Raw genomic sequence first — 17,708 nt, 5'->3', positions numbered from 1 at the left:
AACACCTTTTCTCAGGCAATGCTTTGACATATCTCTCCATTTTCATTAGCATAGAGTCACACTACCATTCCTAACTATTAAAAATGAAAGCAACAATAGGTATAGAAATGATTGAGGAGTACCCATTATTTTTTCTGTGACCTCAAGAAATGACCTTTGGATCCCTTGTTTTCACAATGTGACCTCGAATAAGACACATGTTATCTCAAGCACAGAGGTTCATTTTCTCTTCTGTAAATTGTGGGGCTTTTCTCTCTGTAAATTGACTTTTACATCTCCAACAGTCTCCAATTTTGTAAAATAAAAAATTATTATTTCTACTGTAATTGTACTCTAGCAGTTAATAAGAATGGAAACTAGTGAAATTACTCAATGAATTTTTGATCTTTTAATTTCTAAAAATGAAAATGAGGCAACCTACATTTTATAAAGGTATCAAGTTACTCTTTTTTATCTCATGTTATAACTTAGTGATATTGAATTATCCTATATACAAAATAAAAATTTTGCTTTCTCTTACTTTAGTGTTTTTGAGTTGTTGTTTTGTTTGTTTGTTTATTTGTTTGTCATGTGCCTTGCAGCATCTTGTGGGCAAAATCCAACAAACAATAAATGAGGGTTTCTTCCAGGATATATAAGGTAAAATCTTATTAACTAAAAAGATCTCAGAAATTTTATGTATTTTAATTAAACCAGGTGACTTCTCAACAAAGCATAGTTATTTTAAATGAGTGGATTATTTCCATGGGATTTACTAAAAGTTATAAATAATTCACCATTGATAGTAATTATCATGTATTATTTGTATTGTGAATGATTCATTTTTGTCCTTGGTCTATTTTTCTTGAAGATGTACATCATTTCTTATTTACATATGAACTATTACATATAGTAATTTTTACTTATCTGTCTTATTTATACAAAATTTTTATCTCAGTTCATTGTTTATTTTTAGTCCTGTGCTATTTGTTGCTTTAAATAATTTAAATATCATATTTTATGGCTAAATTTATCAATGGTTAAGGTTATGTTTCTGGTTTGTTGTCGTATTTAGTCTTTCCCATCTTAGGGTTATGAAAACTCCCACCTATATTTCTGCCTAGCATTTTATGTTTTAAGCTTTTACATTTAAATGTTGAATTCACTGGGAATCTATTTAGTTGTAAGGAGTTAAGTAAAGGAACTGATTGTTTTTCCAACATGGCCCCCCAGATATACTAGCCTTGTTTCTTGAAAAATCCATCATGCCTAGAAAAGTATATGGTGTGTTAATTTATAGCATTATGAAGTTTTGTAAAATAATCACACACCAAACCATGACTGAGGTGCAGAAGCAGAGTAAAGCCAGAATCCCAAGAGCAACCTCTTATCTCTTGCCAAATAACCCACATACCCACTCCTCCACCTGGAAAGACGACCATTATTCTCACTTTCATGGTAATCACCTCTACACCTGTCTTTAGTTGTCCAGCTAAGCATATATTCCTAAACACTAATAAGGTGTTTGGCCTTGCCTGTTTTGAAATTATATCATCTAATAATATTTATTATTTGTGGCTGGCTTCTTACACTCTACATTTTTAAAATTCAAGCATGATGTGCAAGCAATGGTGCTTCCTTCATTTTAATTGTTGTACAGTGTTCCATTTGAGAATATAGTTGATATTTATCTATTCTATTATTGATAAACATTTGGAATATTTTTCCTTTGAGACTACTTGGAATAGTGTTTCTCTGCTTAGTCTGGAATATCTCCTAGTACAAATGTGTATGCTTTTCTCTAGGGAATATAGCCAAGAATTGAGTTTCCAGTTTATATATTATGCATATTGACTTTACCAGACAATGCTAGTCTTCCCAAATATTATACTAACTTATACTTTCACTAGTTGTAAAAACATATCAAACAAAAAACCGCTTTGTACTTCCAAAGCACTGCCAAACTTATGGTCATTTCTTGAATGCTTGTTTATCTGATTAGTTAGGGAAAGAATCTCATTGTGGATTTAGTTTTCATTTCTCATATGCTCAAGAGGAGAGGGTCTTTATATATGTCTAGTGATCATGTGAATTTTCCATTAAAACAAATATTGAAAAACTTTAACCATTAAATAACATGACTATTGTTTCAGAATAAATTTTTATTATAAAAAAACCAATAATTTTGCTCCAAAATTTTAAGATTTTGATACTTAGAAATCATTCTACAAAATTTGTATTTGGAGTTAATACTTAGTGAAAATAAATTGGAAATTATATAGCATAGCAGAAATCACAGGCACATATCTTTTGTTTAATATTAATAATATTATCTAATCAAATTATTCACACAAAACAGATTCTTAATAATTATTGAACTTCCTATAGGAGATATTTTAGATTAAGTGCAGCAAGATTTTAAATTTTAATCTAATATTTGTGGCAAACATAAATACATCTTAATGATTGTGAGAAATTTTAAAGTAAAAAGATCTAAACTGAGTGAGATGTATTTTATTTGTTAAAATGATTACTTGTACATAAAGCTATATACTGTGCTTGTAAATGTATTGACTTAGAGTATTTTTGTATTTTATATGAGTATCAAATTTTAAATGTTTAAGTAAAATATATTTTGATTAAAAATCCTAGATATCTGTTGTATTTCATTACTCTTCTTTGCTAGTAGTTTGTCTCTGTCTCCACAGTCTGGGTTATTATTATCATTCACACATCCACTCATGGTGAGGGCTAGCATGTTTATGCACACCAGAAGGTAACTGGGGCTCAGAAGATCTGGGTTCTAGCACCAACACTGCCGATGTCTACTTTCCCGGCTTTAGGCAAATCATTTAGCCTCAGCATGCTTGAGTTTCCTCATCTATTAAATAAATTGCAGCAAGTCATGGTTCTTCCTGACATTTTACAAAAAATAAATGTGTGTTGGTATGTTCTTCCAGGGAGAGATCTGGAGTCTACCAGTTATAGTTCTTGATAGCAAACAACAGAAATGAACTTTATGAACTGGAATGAATTAGAAGGGATTAGGCTCAGAATGCAATGCTGGACAATCAGCTCATGCAACACTCCAGCTAAGCAAGGCATTGCCAAGACAAGCCCCTGCTGCCACCACTTTGGAACTCTAGCCACTGTGTGCCAAGCTCACTGCTCCTGGACACTCACTATTGTGCTGTTGCACAGACCCTGTGCCCTTGAAGTCACCCTCAAAAATCAAAGCCCTGCCAAGAGTATCTGGTGTGTCCCTGTCCTGTCCGCCAGGGCATAGAAAGAGGGAATCTTGTTGGGCAAGGAAAAGGATTCTGTCTTCTGCTGAACTTGGGACTGTCTCCAAGTAGAAAAACAGACAGGTTGAAGGGCAGACAGAACAGGAGTATCTATTGCCATGTCTTTCACCAGTTTCTCCAAGGGACCGTGACCCCCAACACTTCTGCCAGAAAAGATAATGAATCACTGCATTGGATTATCTTTCATTACAGCTCTGAAATTATATGATTCTAAATACTAATTTTCCCTTTTCCCACTCTCTACCAACTCGGAATTTCTTTAACAAGATACAAATGCAGCAACAGAATGACTAACCACAGTGTGGGGTCAGCCCTGAAGCATCTCATGATCATTTCAGTGGGTGTATAATTACGATGGTTGGCTAATGACAGAGAGTAACAGATGTCTCAAAGTAGTTACCCAGCTGAAATTTTGGCAAACTAGTCCAAATTCCTCAAACAAAGGGAATTTACTCTCTTGTATAGTCTTCTGGTGTTCTGTGATGAGTCTACTAAGGTGCAGCATGGCTCAATGGTTAAGTGTGCACACTTTAACATTAATGAGAATGGATGTAAGTTTTGAATCTCTCCCTTATGAACTGGGTCACCATGGAGAGTAACTTGGCCTTAATATGTCTCTGTTTTTTCTTGTTTAGTAAATGATAGTGGTTATGCTAGTCAATGGGTGGAATTATGAAAACAAAATGATGGAATTTAAGAAATTATAATGGTTGACACACATTTACAGCTCAGGAAGTGGTGATAGAAGTCATAACGATAATAGTTAAGGCAGTCCCCAACTATGAACCAAACTCATTCCAAAAAATATTTATATGTTTATTTTTTAAGTCAGAAATGATAAAGATATTTAAGTCATGCGCAGTGACACATGCTCCATGTTAAAATGTGTTTAATGAACTGTAAAATTAATGCAAAATAATCACTAAAATGTCATGTTGCAATGTACCAATGAACATTTTTTCCTTTATGTGGTGGATACACCCAAAATAAAAATATTTTTAAATGACCTCATTAGGCTAAATTTCTCAATATATGTAAAGTCGATTCAGTTACATTCAACGGTACCATCAAACTAAGATGAATATGAAATACCCAGAGAGTTTAGTAACTGAATTAGTCTTCAAAGATGAAACAAAAGGTGGACAATAGTAAAGCTGAATGACTTCCGAGCCAGCAATTGTCACTTTCACTCTCCACCACCTTGGTGTTTGTGTCTGACCTTCAGCTTACCATAGGGGGTTCAGAAAAGTTATTTGCTGAGCTAGAATCAGGTACAGCCTAGAACTGGTCCGGAGGTCTGGGTTCAATAGTGTGCTTGTTTCCTTTGAAAGCCTTCCTGGTTCTGTGAATCTCCTGATGTACGTGCTCCCCCTTTGTATTTTGCAGGTAAATGTGAATGTGGCAAATGTACCTGCTACCCGCCGGGGGATCGCAGGGTGTATGGGAAGACGTGCGAGTGTGATGATCGCCGCTGTGAAGACCTCGACGGCATAGTCTGTGGAGGTGAACAATTTAACAGCCTTCCGCTACTGCATGCAACATGCTTCACCTGCCTTCCTTTTTCTACTTATCCCTTTTTTTAATTGTTGAAAAGAAGATAAACAAAAATTAATACACAATTCAACCTAAAAGCAATATACAGTTATGTTTGTAATGACCTTTATGTTCTTGGACTCTTGATTTAAGGGCATGTGAAAGTACACAGTGCTCTATTGATAAAAGGTGGTTGAGACTAAACTAAATTCTATGGAGATAGTAAAAGGCTTTGCTGCCACTGAACAGTTTAAGGTGATTTTTATTATTGTACTCATAAATCCTGGGGGAAGTAAGTATCACCCATAAACTTGAAAAATAAAGCACACACACACACACACACACACAGTAAGATAACTTCCTAAGTTTAATTACAAAATCACAGGATATACAATATCTCAGTTCCCATAATGGCTCTGAGACCCAAATAAGAGCTTATGAAAGCAAGAAACTGCAAATCACAAACGAGACAGATAGAAGGTGATCAGCAAAACTGAGAGTCCCGGAGGTAGAAGGTTGACAGTGTCTACCTGGTCTTCATTCAGGGGAGGGGAATGGGAGTCAACATTATTCTCATAGTTCAGTCTTGCAAAACCTGATACTGTAGAGATGATACATGCTGATGATACCTCCTTCTAGGTTTCCAGTACAACTGGGGAGCACTGGGTGTGGAATCAGACTAAAAGAATATAGCTGTCTTTCTTCAAGACAGTTATCATAACGCAATTGGGTACTTTATTGGATAAAATCGACATGCAGGTACAACATAGAAAAGGCAGGGACATTATCACTACCATCTGTCTAATATCCATGTATATCTAGTATTATCTCTCCAACCAACTCTGAAACACTTGCAAGTTAACCAAAAATGTCTCTTTTCTTTTCTTTGTGAGCCAAGGTAAAGGCCCTTTCTAAGGACTGTGGTGCCAGGTGGTTTATTTCACGCAGCCCTCACGGCAGCCACCTTCAGTCATTGTTCCTGCTTTCTTCGTCTTACACATAGAAAAGTGAGTGAGGTTTGAGGTGTGGGTGTCCCATAGCTGAACAGCGGCAGACCCAGGATCTGACACTGATGTTAGGTTTCCCTGTACCACAGTTTTCCCCAGGGTGACATTAGACTGTGTGGACTTTATCTCAGTATTACTTTTAGTTGAGATTGTCCCTTCACTGGTATTAGTTCCCAGAAGTATCGAAGCAGAGTGCAGCCTTTTTTGTTCAGTACAGTATGTGTATTGACTCATTTAGTTCTCACAACGCAGTATAGAAAGCCTGCCTGGCACCTAGGGAAGACCTTGTTGTCATTACCATTTTCTCTGGCATGCAGTGTCTACCTCGCATGGGTCTCCTTGCCCAGCTGCTCTGGTGACTTGTTTGAAATGGTTGATATTGTAGAAACCTCTTATATCTACACATCCTTTACACATTCCAGAGAGTACGTTTTTTGTTTTCCTTGTTATTGATTTATTCATTTTTCTTCATGATGGTTAACCCTATTGCTTGGAGAAAGAGCTCCAGGAAGGAGAGGGTGAAATATCTCCACGCTCACGTTTATCCTAAATAACATAGCTTGTCAATACCTTTTGTGACGACAATGTATTCAGAGCTGTGACTGTCTGGTCTTCAGTTTTGGGTGGCATTGATGATTTCTCCTTTCTGGTCATTCTTATCAGACTTGACACTGATCTATCAAATCAAAGTGACTGTCATTCATCTCAGAAGTATTTTTAGTGTCTCTTACCCTGCAGTGCTTCTTCTGTGGAGAAGCTTCACAAGGGATTCGCCCAAGCATGGAGGAGCACAATTAAGAAGACACTGGCCATTAGGGTTCCTCAAGCCAAAAAAAGGCACTGGCAAAGTTTCTGTGTTTCTCACTCTATCTAAAAATACCCATTATCATAAGGAAACCTCTCTCATTTATTTGGTAATATCCTATCATGTATATAGCACAAATTTAATCAAATCAGCAAATACTTACTGCATACTTATTCCACATAAAGCCCTGCATTGCCCTTTAAACACATATGCCCTTAAATATTTTTAATCACTTGATGTCATTACCTCTGACCTATATGCTAGCATTCCTCTTGGTTCAATCTTAAGCCCACGGAAACTTGCTCTATCTCCAACCATTCCACATAAGTGATTCTTCCTGAGCTTATTAATAATTCCTAGCTGCCCAGTTCCTAGTTGATTTTTAGTTCTCATTCTACATGACCACTTTTTAGCATAGAGTTATAGTTACTCTACTCTGAAAGCCCCATGAAAGGGTCTCCTCCCTGGGCCTCGGAAATACCTTCCCCATCAATTTCTTCTCAGACTTCTCTCTTAACCACTTAATTTCTTATTCTTGCTCATCTCCCAGAGCTTACCAATAAATCTGTTTCCCTTAAAATGGATGTTGTTGGATGCTGTTTCTGCTTGCTATTGGTTCCCCTTGAGTAATCTCAACTGCTTCCACTGGCATCTTTAGTTTTCAACTAAGTTGGAAAGGATGGATTATGAATGAACTATGCATGTCTGATGGGAATGCTATGCTTTTGGCTTCTATGAGTGCCATAACTCTACCAACAGGCATGTCTCTTGCAGGGTTTCTGGAAGTTATGCTAAGGAATTGTTAGAAAATATTTTAGCTCCTGTGGAGCATGAGGCTTCTTTTAAACCAGAGAAGTCTCAACATCTGTGTAACATGGATCTCAAATCTGTGCATCTGAGTTGTGTTATCTGAAGAGAAGGCAATCCCCAGACCACCATGTGGAGTTGTCATCCTCATGAATCCTTGCCAGGATTCCCATGGAGAGGAAGGCCCAATATTGTCCAGCTGCCAGGATGTGGTTTCTACCCTTTGTCCTTCTAAAGAGACTAGTGCCGAATGGCAATCTAAACACAGCTGAACCTAAGAAAACCCCTCCTGCTCCTACTGCTGCCCTGAGGGTACAAGCAGCATTTATATAAATTCATGATTGAATAATCTGAGTGAGGGGCAGGGAGGAATCAAGGATGAATCTTGATGGCTTCGGTGATTGGATGGGTGGAAGAGACTAGGCTTTTATTGGTCTAATTGTCTCCATTTATTGAAAAAGTGAGTTTTTTCATGGAGGGCAATAGAGATGGACAAACTTAAGTGTATTATGATTTTGTTCATTTTACCTGACATTGTATTCCTTATCTTTGCTTCTCCTTCTAAATTACTCCTTATCACTTTCCCATTCTTCCAAATCATCTCCTTTAGAACGCCTTTCTGAAATTATTTTATACTTCCTCCATACTGTAATACCTTCTTTAAAATACCATCACATTTTATTGTAAGTTATTTTCTTCAAGTCTACACAATTCTCATGGATATAATAAAACCTTTTTCCTTTGAAAAATTATTGTATCCTCAAACTTAGGATAAAAGTTGATGCTTAAGAACTTTTTTGAATAAATTATAAATTAAGGGAGTCACAAGTAAATTAAGGAGTATTGACTCCAGTTTTGGATTAGAGAATTCTTCAAGTTGGAGGTAACATTTGACATGGACCTTGAATGGCTAATATTTAGAGGTGTAAAAATGGGATGTGAACATTTTAGGCCTGAGAAAGTTAAGCAAAAGTGAAAAATATTTGATATGTTGAGGGGAAATATTTATTTAATTTTTTTATATCAGAAGTTTTCCTCAGCTGCTCTTGAATCCATCCTTGGAAGGATTTTTTCAAACTATTTACTCATTTATCATTTATAACAGATATTATTTCCCCCCCCCCTTTATTTTACTTTGCTCATCTTTAGATATCAGGACATTGTAAAATATTTTTATATTAATGTTTTTCCTTCAACACTTAATACAACTAAAATAATATTTTAAAAAAACAAAATAAAAATCACCCACAAATCCACCATCCAAAAATAATACCTGATAACATTGTGTTGTATTTCCTTCTAGTTTTTTTAAAGGGGTAGATCTCTTTTTGAATCTAGACTTATGAATCTTCTTTGGGTATTTTGATATTTTGTGTAAGGAAAGCCCACATTCTATGGTATGTTCAGTTGCTTCAGTTTGTATTGCGTACACTCTGCTACATTTTTTTTCACATGAGATTTTAGTGGGTAGAAGGAACCATTTTCTTTTAAGCAAAGTGAGGCAACGCCCTGCAGCAAAATGAATGTGAACCTCAAATTAAAAAAGACCAGCATTTGGTTTCTGGCTCTGTTTCCCACTAGTTGTAGTAACTTGGAAGGGCCATTTGGTTTTCTGCCTTGGTTTACTCATGTGTACAATAAAGATAATAATCTCCACCTATTGGCTTTATGTGAGAATGAGACACAAAGAATGAAAAATGCCTCTTACTATGTGATAAGCAGGCAATCAGTGAATGCCCTATGTATGCAATGCAAAGTAGAAGATTCAAGTGTCCATTACCATAACAGGACAAAACAATCCATTTAAGATATTTTGAAGCACCAGTTACAAAATGTTTTGGAAGGAAGTTGGTATTCTACAAATCTGCATTGCTGTGTCAGGGAAGGAATGGCAACTAGTTTGTTCAAAGCCTTTAGTCTCCCATCACTTGGCAGCCAGTGGTGAATGGATCTTACTACCACGAGTGTGTGAAACTCACTGACATCATCCCTCTGGTTTGGCTTCAGAGGAAAACAAAATTGAGAACCACTAATTTGAGTATTTTTCTCAGTTCACCACCAGACACTGAGCCATCCCTTCTTTAGCCTTTCACCTGGAGGGATGAACTAGAACCCTATTTATCCTCTGTGTGTTCAGAGCAAAATTCAGGTCCCTGACTCCATAGCAGCATTTCAGCAAACAACAAATAATAAAACCAAAAAACATCTATAAACCTATCTAATCAGCATATGCAGGAGAATTGATAGCCAGTGTTGTTTCTCCACCTTCCTAACAATAACACTGAAGATGATTAAACCAGTTCTGGCAGGCTGGGATAAATTAGCAATTGTACCTGAAGGTGAATGTACGTAATTACATAATTCTAAGCAGTTCAGTTTTGATTACACCAAAATTACAACCTGAAAATGACTGGCAAAAAGAAAGTCAGTATGAAGACCTTTTTCCACTTAATTAACTTATTGGAGAGTCATGTTCAATGATCATAGAAAAATAAAATTTTACATAGCCTATATATGCATGGATTTCTAAAATCAGATAAATCACTGCTTAAAAAAATGCTTTGTCCCAAGTGATAGTCCTTAATATATACTCATTTTTATTAGTATATGACTTTAATATTTCCCAAAGAAAATATATCTACAGGTTGGCTCATGTGCATTTGTTTGTAGCCTAACATAAACTTGATCAGAGCTCTCTCTCTCCTGTACACCATATACCCAGGATGAGAATAAGAAATGGACTGCTTATTGTTTGCCTTCTTCCTTCTATGCTCCTGGAATAGCTGCCCATGAGTCCAATTTAAAAAACAAGTGGGGATAATGAAGAGCCACCTCTTAATCACACAATCCATTTACATTTCTCCGGGGAGTTCTTTAGTTGTAGCTGCAATTGGAAGGAGCACATGCAGCCTGAATGTGTGAGTGCAGAGAGCCCAGCACCACGGGATTTCTCACGTTGAGGAGGACCTCGGGCCAAGTCTTTCTTAGCTGGACAATATAGGCAGTAGTGGGATTGTCTCCAAATTACATGTCCAAATCAAAAACCTCTTTTCTGCGTTTGTTAAGTGTATCAGTTAGGACTGTGGTTGGCTGAAGGTAATCTAAACAAATAAGTCTGCTGGTTGTCACTTCAGAGATGGATGTTGAGGTGACTGCCTGAGATCCAGCAACACCCCACACCCCTCCTACCTTCCCTTCCACTCTGTCCTTCCAGTATGACTTTTATTGCCATGCTCCTAGAAAACCTCCAGCTGTGTCCATCTTCCAGGAAAGAAGAAAGGGGAAGGAAAAAGGACAAAGGACACTTGCTGACTGAGTCTGTCCCATTTTCTTTGGAAGATAATCACTTTCCTGGAAACATCACCCACAAAGTTTTCTCTTATATCTCAACTAGTAGCTCTGCGCATGAAACCATGCGCCAGTAGCTCTCTGCAGGGCTTGGCAGCTCTGCTCCTACTCCCAGAGGCTCTCTGTGGCCCAGAGGCCTTCCATGGCCGGGACAGGACACTTGCCTCATCGCTACGGTGATGAAGCAAGCATTCCGCCAGGCTGCTCACGCTGCCTGCTCTCAGCGGCCACCCGCCCAGGACTGGGGGACTCTGGTGGGGCTAAGGGGACTGGGCACTGCCATCTTGTGGCTATGGGCACCACCATCTTTGTGATGGAGTGATGGTTAATTTGGATATTACCCTTTTATTAGATAAGATTATTAGAGCTCTGTCCTACGGGCACCTCTAGGTAAAAAAGAGCCTGGGTAATAAAACATCTTCCATATGGACATATTATCACTTCCCTCAAAAACAAACAAACAAACAAACAATAATAACAAAACAAGTACTCTCCTAATATTAACAAGGGGAAAAGAATGTCATCCAGGCAGAATATCATATCTGACACAATCAGGATCCATTCATGGCCCAGTTTCCCAATTGAGAACTATCATTGCAGTGTTTTAAGGAAATGTGTCTCTGAGCCAGCTAGTGAATTTTATCGGAAAGGGTCATTGTCTAGAGCAGCACTGTCTAATAGAATTTTCAAAGATGATGAGAATGTCCTAACTCTGAATTATTCAGCACAACAGCCATTGGTCACATGTAGCTGCTGAGCACTTGAAATGTGACTAGTGCAACTGAGAAACTGAATTTTTAATTTTGCTTAATAAATTTAAATTGGACAACACAGGTCTAGAGCATTCTTGGGGAATATTTTGGTGTGGGGGAAGAAATAGGACTAGGAACAAAAATCACTGACAGGAGTAAGTATTTGGGACAGGATGGATGTCACTGGAAATGGAGATGGAATGGAAAACTACTCACCTGTCTGAAGATTTGAGAAGTCAGGTGCAGGTAGATTTAGTGTACTTCAAATGGTTCATTAGGCTGGTTCTTCCTCCATCTTTGTTCTAGATTGACCTATTATTGTACACTTACAACAAGATAACTTATCACTGGATTCTCTGGATTCTACCACAAAACAGAGACAGTGTTCTCACTGAAATCTGAATATTTCTACAATAGTTTTGCAACCCCTAGGAGAGCTATTCAGAGACCTAGGTGGCAATAGAGTAGAGTTGGTACAGCAAAAGCTGACTGAAACTACTGTTATACTCTTATTTTTTTTAACCAATTTTCAGGAACATTCCACTTAGTAGGCTTTCTTAATGGCCTTCTTTGTCATTTTATGAGACAACACAATCGTTTTATTTTTCTGCTTCTGTACTGAATGTTCATACCTTGTCTGGCTTCTCCTCCTCTATGTTAGCCCTAAATATTGGAGTTTCTTCCTAAGTAGGTTCATTCACTTTCAAAGCTTTAAATGCCATCTTCTTGCAGAAACTGCAGCATGGATATGCTTAGCCCTAACCTGTCCTCCCCACCAGACTAGTGTCAATTGCTTCCTTAACTTTCCACATGGTTGTCTTAGAAGTATCTCACATAAGAAGGTAAAAAGAAAAAAAAAAAAACAAACATTAATAAAATGACAAAATAAAACCACTGACAATACCATTTACTGATGAAGGTGGAGAGCAACTGAACTTCCATATTTTCATAGTTGGTGTAACTTCTTACCACCACTTTCAGAAACTCCTTGTAGTGTCTTCTAAAGATAGACTTACACATCCCTAAGACCCCCAAAGTCCACTCTTAGTAAATGCCTGATAAAAAATTCCTACCAAAAATAAAAAAATCTCAATCATATGAGGCTCAAAACAGCTGATTTGCTGCTCTCAACCTTTCCCTCCTAAGGTTCCTTAGCTAATCAAAAGCATCATTATTCAAAATATTTTCTAGCTTCCTTTCTGTCACCTGCCACATCCAATTCAACAATAAGTCTCATTAGCACCACTAACAAAGTATATCTCCATCTCCTTCTTTCCATTTGCTCTTCCACCATCCTATTTTAAGCCTCTATCACCTTTTTCTTGGTCTATTGCAATACTTTCTCATTTTCCCCATATTCACTTCTTCCCAACACACCTTAATTTCTCACACTTATCTGTCAAAATAAATGTACAAATTGTAAATTATATCACATCACTCTTGCTTAACACTCTTCTATGATTCCTATTTCTAGTGGAATAAAATTCAAACTCCTTACCAAAAATAAACAGTTTGTTATGCTCTCATTTCTGAATATTTCTCCAACTTCATTATTTATTCCATTTTTCTTACTCATTATTCTTCAAACACATTGGCCTTTTTTGCTGCCTAAAACATGCCAAGTTCTTTCTTATTCCAAGAAATTTTCATTAGCTTTCCTAGAATATTGCCTCTATGGCTGCTTCTCATCCTTTGGTTATCATGGATCCTTCCCTAACAAGCCCAGTAAAAGCATTCTCACTATTGAATATCCTAACACCCTCTCTAATGGTTCCAGAGCTCAAGTGCATTTATTCATGTGTTACTTGTTTTCTCCCCTTGTGCACTGAAAACACTATAATAGTAGGTGTATTATGATGCCTGGTGCACCACAAATAGCTCTTGAATTGTATGACTAAAATTATTAAAGTTTATAAAGAAGATATTATTGAAAGCATTTAATATGTTTTTAACTAAAGGGACGTTACGTAAATGGTGAATCAAAGCATGTAAATACCAATGCATTTTGACTATTGTCTAGGCTAGATGCCAACCTAATGCTATAGAAAGATGTGCTAAATGAGCTAGTAAATAAAAACCAATCACCTATCCTTACATTGAGTTATTCTCAATGATATTCTAAGTCAAAGGCAGAATGCCTTTCTCTGCCATAGAGACTCAATTATTCTAATTATGCCAAATTGATTATAATTCTTACTAACCTGAGTCAGTAGGAAACATAGACATTTAACAAGTCCATAGCTCAATGGGTTTGGTAATAGATGCTCTCTATTGCTTTCTTACTTATTGTGTATACCAGATTATCTACCCCCAAAGATGGATACCTTTTTTTGAACTTCTTAAGTAGACCTCACTTTAAGTGAACTTTCATTTTATTGACGAAGTCAAGATACCATCAATTTAATAACTATTGACTGATTGTGTAGCTCTTATGGGACACCAATTCTCTAACTTCACTCCACTTTACAGAATGTAGAAACAAATTAGTCATCCAAGAACTGGTCATTGGTCTTGAAAGACAGTTCTTTAACCAGATGACCTGTAAACATGTCCTGGATTCAGTTTACAGTTCTCAGTTGTGATTAATTTTGTAAATGAGGAGATATTGTTTAAAAAATGATCTCAATCTAAAAGTCTTTTGAGGATCTGCTATGATTAAGGCAGTGTGCTTGGCGCACTGAAGGCTACAGTGATGATCAGAAGTGATTCCTACTCTCAAGAAATTCACAGTCAAGGAAAAGGTTTATTTAATAAATAACTACATAAACTACATACTACAAGGTGGAAGACAACCAGTTCCACCATAGAGGTGAGAAATAAGGTGGTGCAGAAATTCAAAGGATAAGACGAATTTCCCTTGGGAGTATTAGGAAAGTTTTCACAGAGGTTTGAAAACTAAGTAGGACCTGGATGTGTGAAGTAGGGGGACAGAAGGATAGCATTTTTTATCAAAACAAAAGTATGAAGTCAGAAAAGTGCAGGGAATGCATTGAGAAGAAGGAGTAGGTCAACTTGGTAAGGGGATAAGAGGAGAGATTATAAGATTGGAAAAGCAGCTAGGCACTCTATTTCAGGAACCTAAAACTTAAGGAAAGTAGGTGAACTTCATATCATAAACATTGGGGAGTCATACAGCACTATATATGAAGGCTGTGATGTGAGTAAGTGGTATAATAGGAAGCTGTGAGCAGGAATATTGGAGAAGACATGACAGGAAGGTTTCTCAAAGGTTTATGATGGTGATATGAGTGGATATGTTGGAGTTAGTTTCAACAGAACCTGGCAACTCTTTAGATGAGGGGAGTAACAGGGACTCAAATATGGTTCAAAACATTTCAAACTGGTTGACTGAGAGGAAAGTTATATCATTAAAATAAATGGACAATACAGAAAGCAGCTTTTAGAAAAAAAATTTTATATGCAGGTTTAGAAGTATCAATTTTGTATGCTGGTAGAACACAAAGTATGGAATCACAGGTGTGGTACAGTCCTTTGATCATTGGTTGAGATTATCAGAAATCCTGTGAGGTGATGAATTATTCAAAGGAGAAATTTAGAGAGATAAAAGATGATTGATGATAGACAATTGGGATGCCTACATTAATTGGGTCAGGAAAAAAGTAGAAAAATAAATAAACAACGGAGGAGTGTTGAAAGAATAAGGAGAGTCTAATGTCATGAAAATCAATACAGGAAACACTTTTCAAGAAGTAAGAGCCCATTTATATCAAAGTATGCCTTCTAACTGTGTAGCAGCTAAAAAAGATAGCAATTAATAAAAGGTTTTTAGTTGTCTCAAATTGATATCATCATTCATTTTCCTAAATGAAATATAGAAACAATGTGAACCAATGGAAAAAGAGTGGACATTAAAATCAGAGAAATTGGCATCAAGGTATGATTATGTGTAGTTGAGCCATGTGCTTTGGGGTAAAATTGCTTTGTTTCTCTAGATCTTAATTTCTTGACTAAAAATGGGGATGATACCCAAATCAAAGGGCTGTGAGATTAAATTTAGTAAATCAACATATGGATAAGAAGAGGCTGTTGGAAATAGGTCTGTTAATCCAGGTCTCTTTTGAGTTTGCCTCCCATTTGCTTTCCATGAACTTCCAGATGATCATGTGTTATGAAAAAACTTACCTGAGTTTGTGGGAGTTTAGGTTAAATTAATCATGACCACAAATTGAAAAATATTCAGCCTTGACCCCTAATCCCTCCTGTGCAAAGCTGAATATAGGAGGAAGCAGATGGAATAGGTTTACTCTGAAGGTCCTGCCACTGCAAATGTTCAAGACAGAATGGTGCCAACAGGTTCAGAGGGCTGAGCAGTTGGAATGACGACAACTGTGTCCTTGATGCTTGCTTTTGCATACCCTGGTGCTTAGCAAAATGCTGTGTTCATAATAGAGACTCAGTAAGACGCAAAGCAGCCAAACAAATAGCTGTTTTGTTTGTCCTGTTTGGAGAGATTTGGCTCTAAGGTAATACACATCTTTAAAAAAGGATTTTAAAAAATGATAAAGCATTGATTGGAAACAAGAAACATTTTAGGAAGATGGTGCAATCTAATGGGGTATTGGTGGCAAGCAACTAGACAGATGTGTATGCCAATGAATACTTGCCACAAATACAATGTTGTATATATTGCCAAAAGATAAACATCCCCCAAACCAGGAGTCAATGATGGAAACAAAGGAAAAGAAAGTTGGAGACATGAATCAAAGCCTCATGCCTTTTCTAACTTGTAGACAACAATAGAGAGACATGGTTACTTACACTTAGATCTGTTCTTATTAAATAAGTAAAGAGGCACACAGATAAAGAACTATAATACCAGAAGCCATTCATTTCTTATGGAAATTAATCTTTTATTTTTATTAGTAAACAGTAGGATAGTAATCAATAAATGCGGCATCAATGGTCACGTGACTAGCCTTGCCCACTCGTATGGGTATCACGGTGTGCACAGCGAAGAAAAGCACCGAGACTCCATACTGCTAAAAACGCAAATGACGTATTTCGTATCAAGAAAAGATAGTAAAATCCCATGTCAAATTGTTTCAAGGGTTCTTTCTCTCTTGAGTCCATGTCCTTTGCTGCATTCAAATGTACTATGTAGAGCTGGAACTTCGTTGTGAAGTTCTTTTCAGCAGTCACGCGCCCAATGACTATGCATAAAGGGAAAGTGTGTTTGCTAGATGGGAAACCTGACCCTGTGGTTTACATATTTCTTCCTTAGACACTGCCATCAGCCAGATATTTACCGTCTCCTTCTCCCTCCCCGCCCTGTGGTTGCTTAACAGGCCACGGCACGTGTTCCTGCGGCCGCTGCGTGTGTGAGAGAGGATGGTTCGGAAGGCTCTGCCAACATCCCAGGAAGTGCAACATGACGGAGGAACTGAGCAAGAGTCTGTGTGAGTCAGCAGACGGCATACTGTGCTCCGGAAAGGGTGAGTGTCTCTGCCGGAGCTTGGCCTGGATCCCTGCTGGGACACATGGCTCGTACAGCAGCCCCTAGCAAACACCTCTTTCAGACTGCACTCTGCGTGAAAATCACTCCGTCCTCTGCTTGTACCTGCCCTTATTACGTTTGAAAGTGAACCACGTGAAGTTGAGCATCCAAGAAAATGAAATGCATGAGATGGGTTGCATGTGAAAAGATCCTCAGCCACTTGTATACAACCCGATTGTGAATGAAATGCAATGAATAATTGTATAAAAAGGAAAGAACAATAAGATATGTTGGGACCTGAATGGGCCCCAAAAGGTAAAGGTATAATCATTGAGTTCACCTGTGAAATAGCAGAGCCCGGGACGGGTCTGCATAAAACGCTCTGGAAGCTCATGGGACTCTCACTAAATGTTAGGGAGCCGCCCCACCTGGAACTGAATGTCATTCTCCAGCTCTCCTCTTCGGCTCAGTTACCTCCTTGCAGAACAAACCACCTCCCTTTTCAGACTTTTATAGCTGAAGCTACATCTACCCTCCAACACCTACCCTGGGTCAGGAGTGCAGGCAAATGTGTTTCTGAAGAAAACACAGTGAAGCAGTCAGTCTGCTGAGGAGGTCTCAGCAGAACTCGCCTCCGGGATGTGCCCCTCAACAGTGGCTGTCACTTACCGATTATCACCAAGGCCAATGCTCTTCGGATGAAAGAGGCCTCTTGAC

At 37.6% G+C, this 17,708-nt stretch overlaps 1 protein-coding gene across 1 annotated transcript in view; it reads left to right on the top strand.

Annotated features, from left to right (window-relative positions):
- The window catches only part of ITGBL1 (integrin subunit beta like 1), a 204,602-nt gene that overhangs the window by 178,362 nt on the left and 8,532 nt on the right, over positions 1–17,708 (top strand). The window contains exons 8-9 of the mRNA XM_079779340.1: positions 4,671–4,787; positions 16,843–16,989. Of these exons, the coding sequence (XP_079635466.1) occupies positions 4,671–4,787; positions 16,843–16,989 (264 nt within the window). The remainder of the gene's footprint in view (positions 1–4,670; positions 4,788–16,842; positions 16,990–17,708) is intronic.

The sequence above is a fragment of the Cnephaeus nilssonii genome (assembly GCF_951640355.1).
Source record: "Cnephaeus nilssonii genome assembly, chromosome: 8".
Classification (NCBI taxonomy): domain Eukaryota; kingdom Metazoa; phylum Chordata; class Mammalia; order Chiroptera; family Vespertilionidae; genus Cnephaeus; species Cnephaeus nilssonii.
The sequence above is the reverse complement of the archived record's forward strand: the minus strand, read 5'-3'. Positions and strand labels throughout refer to the sequence as shown.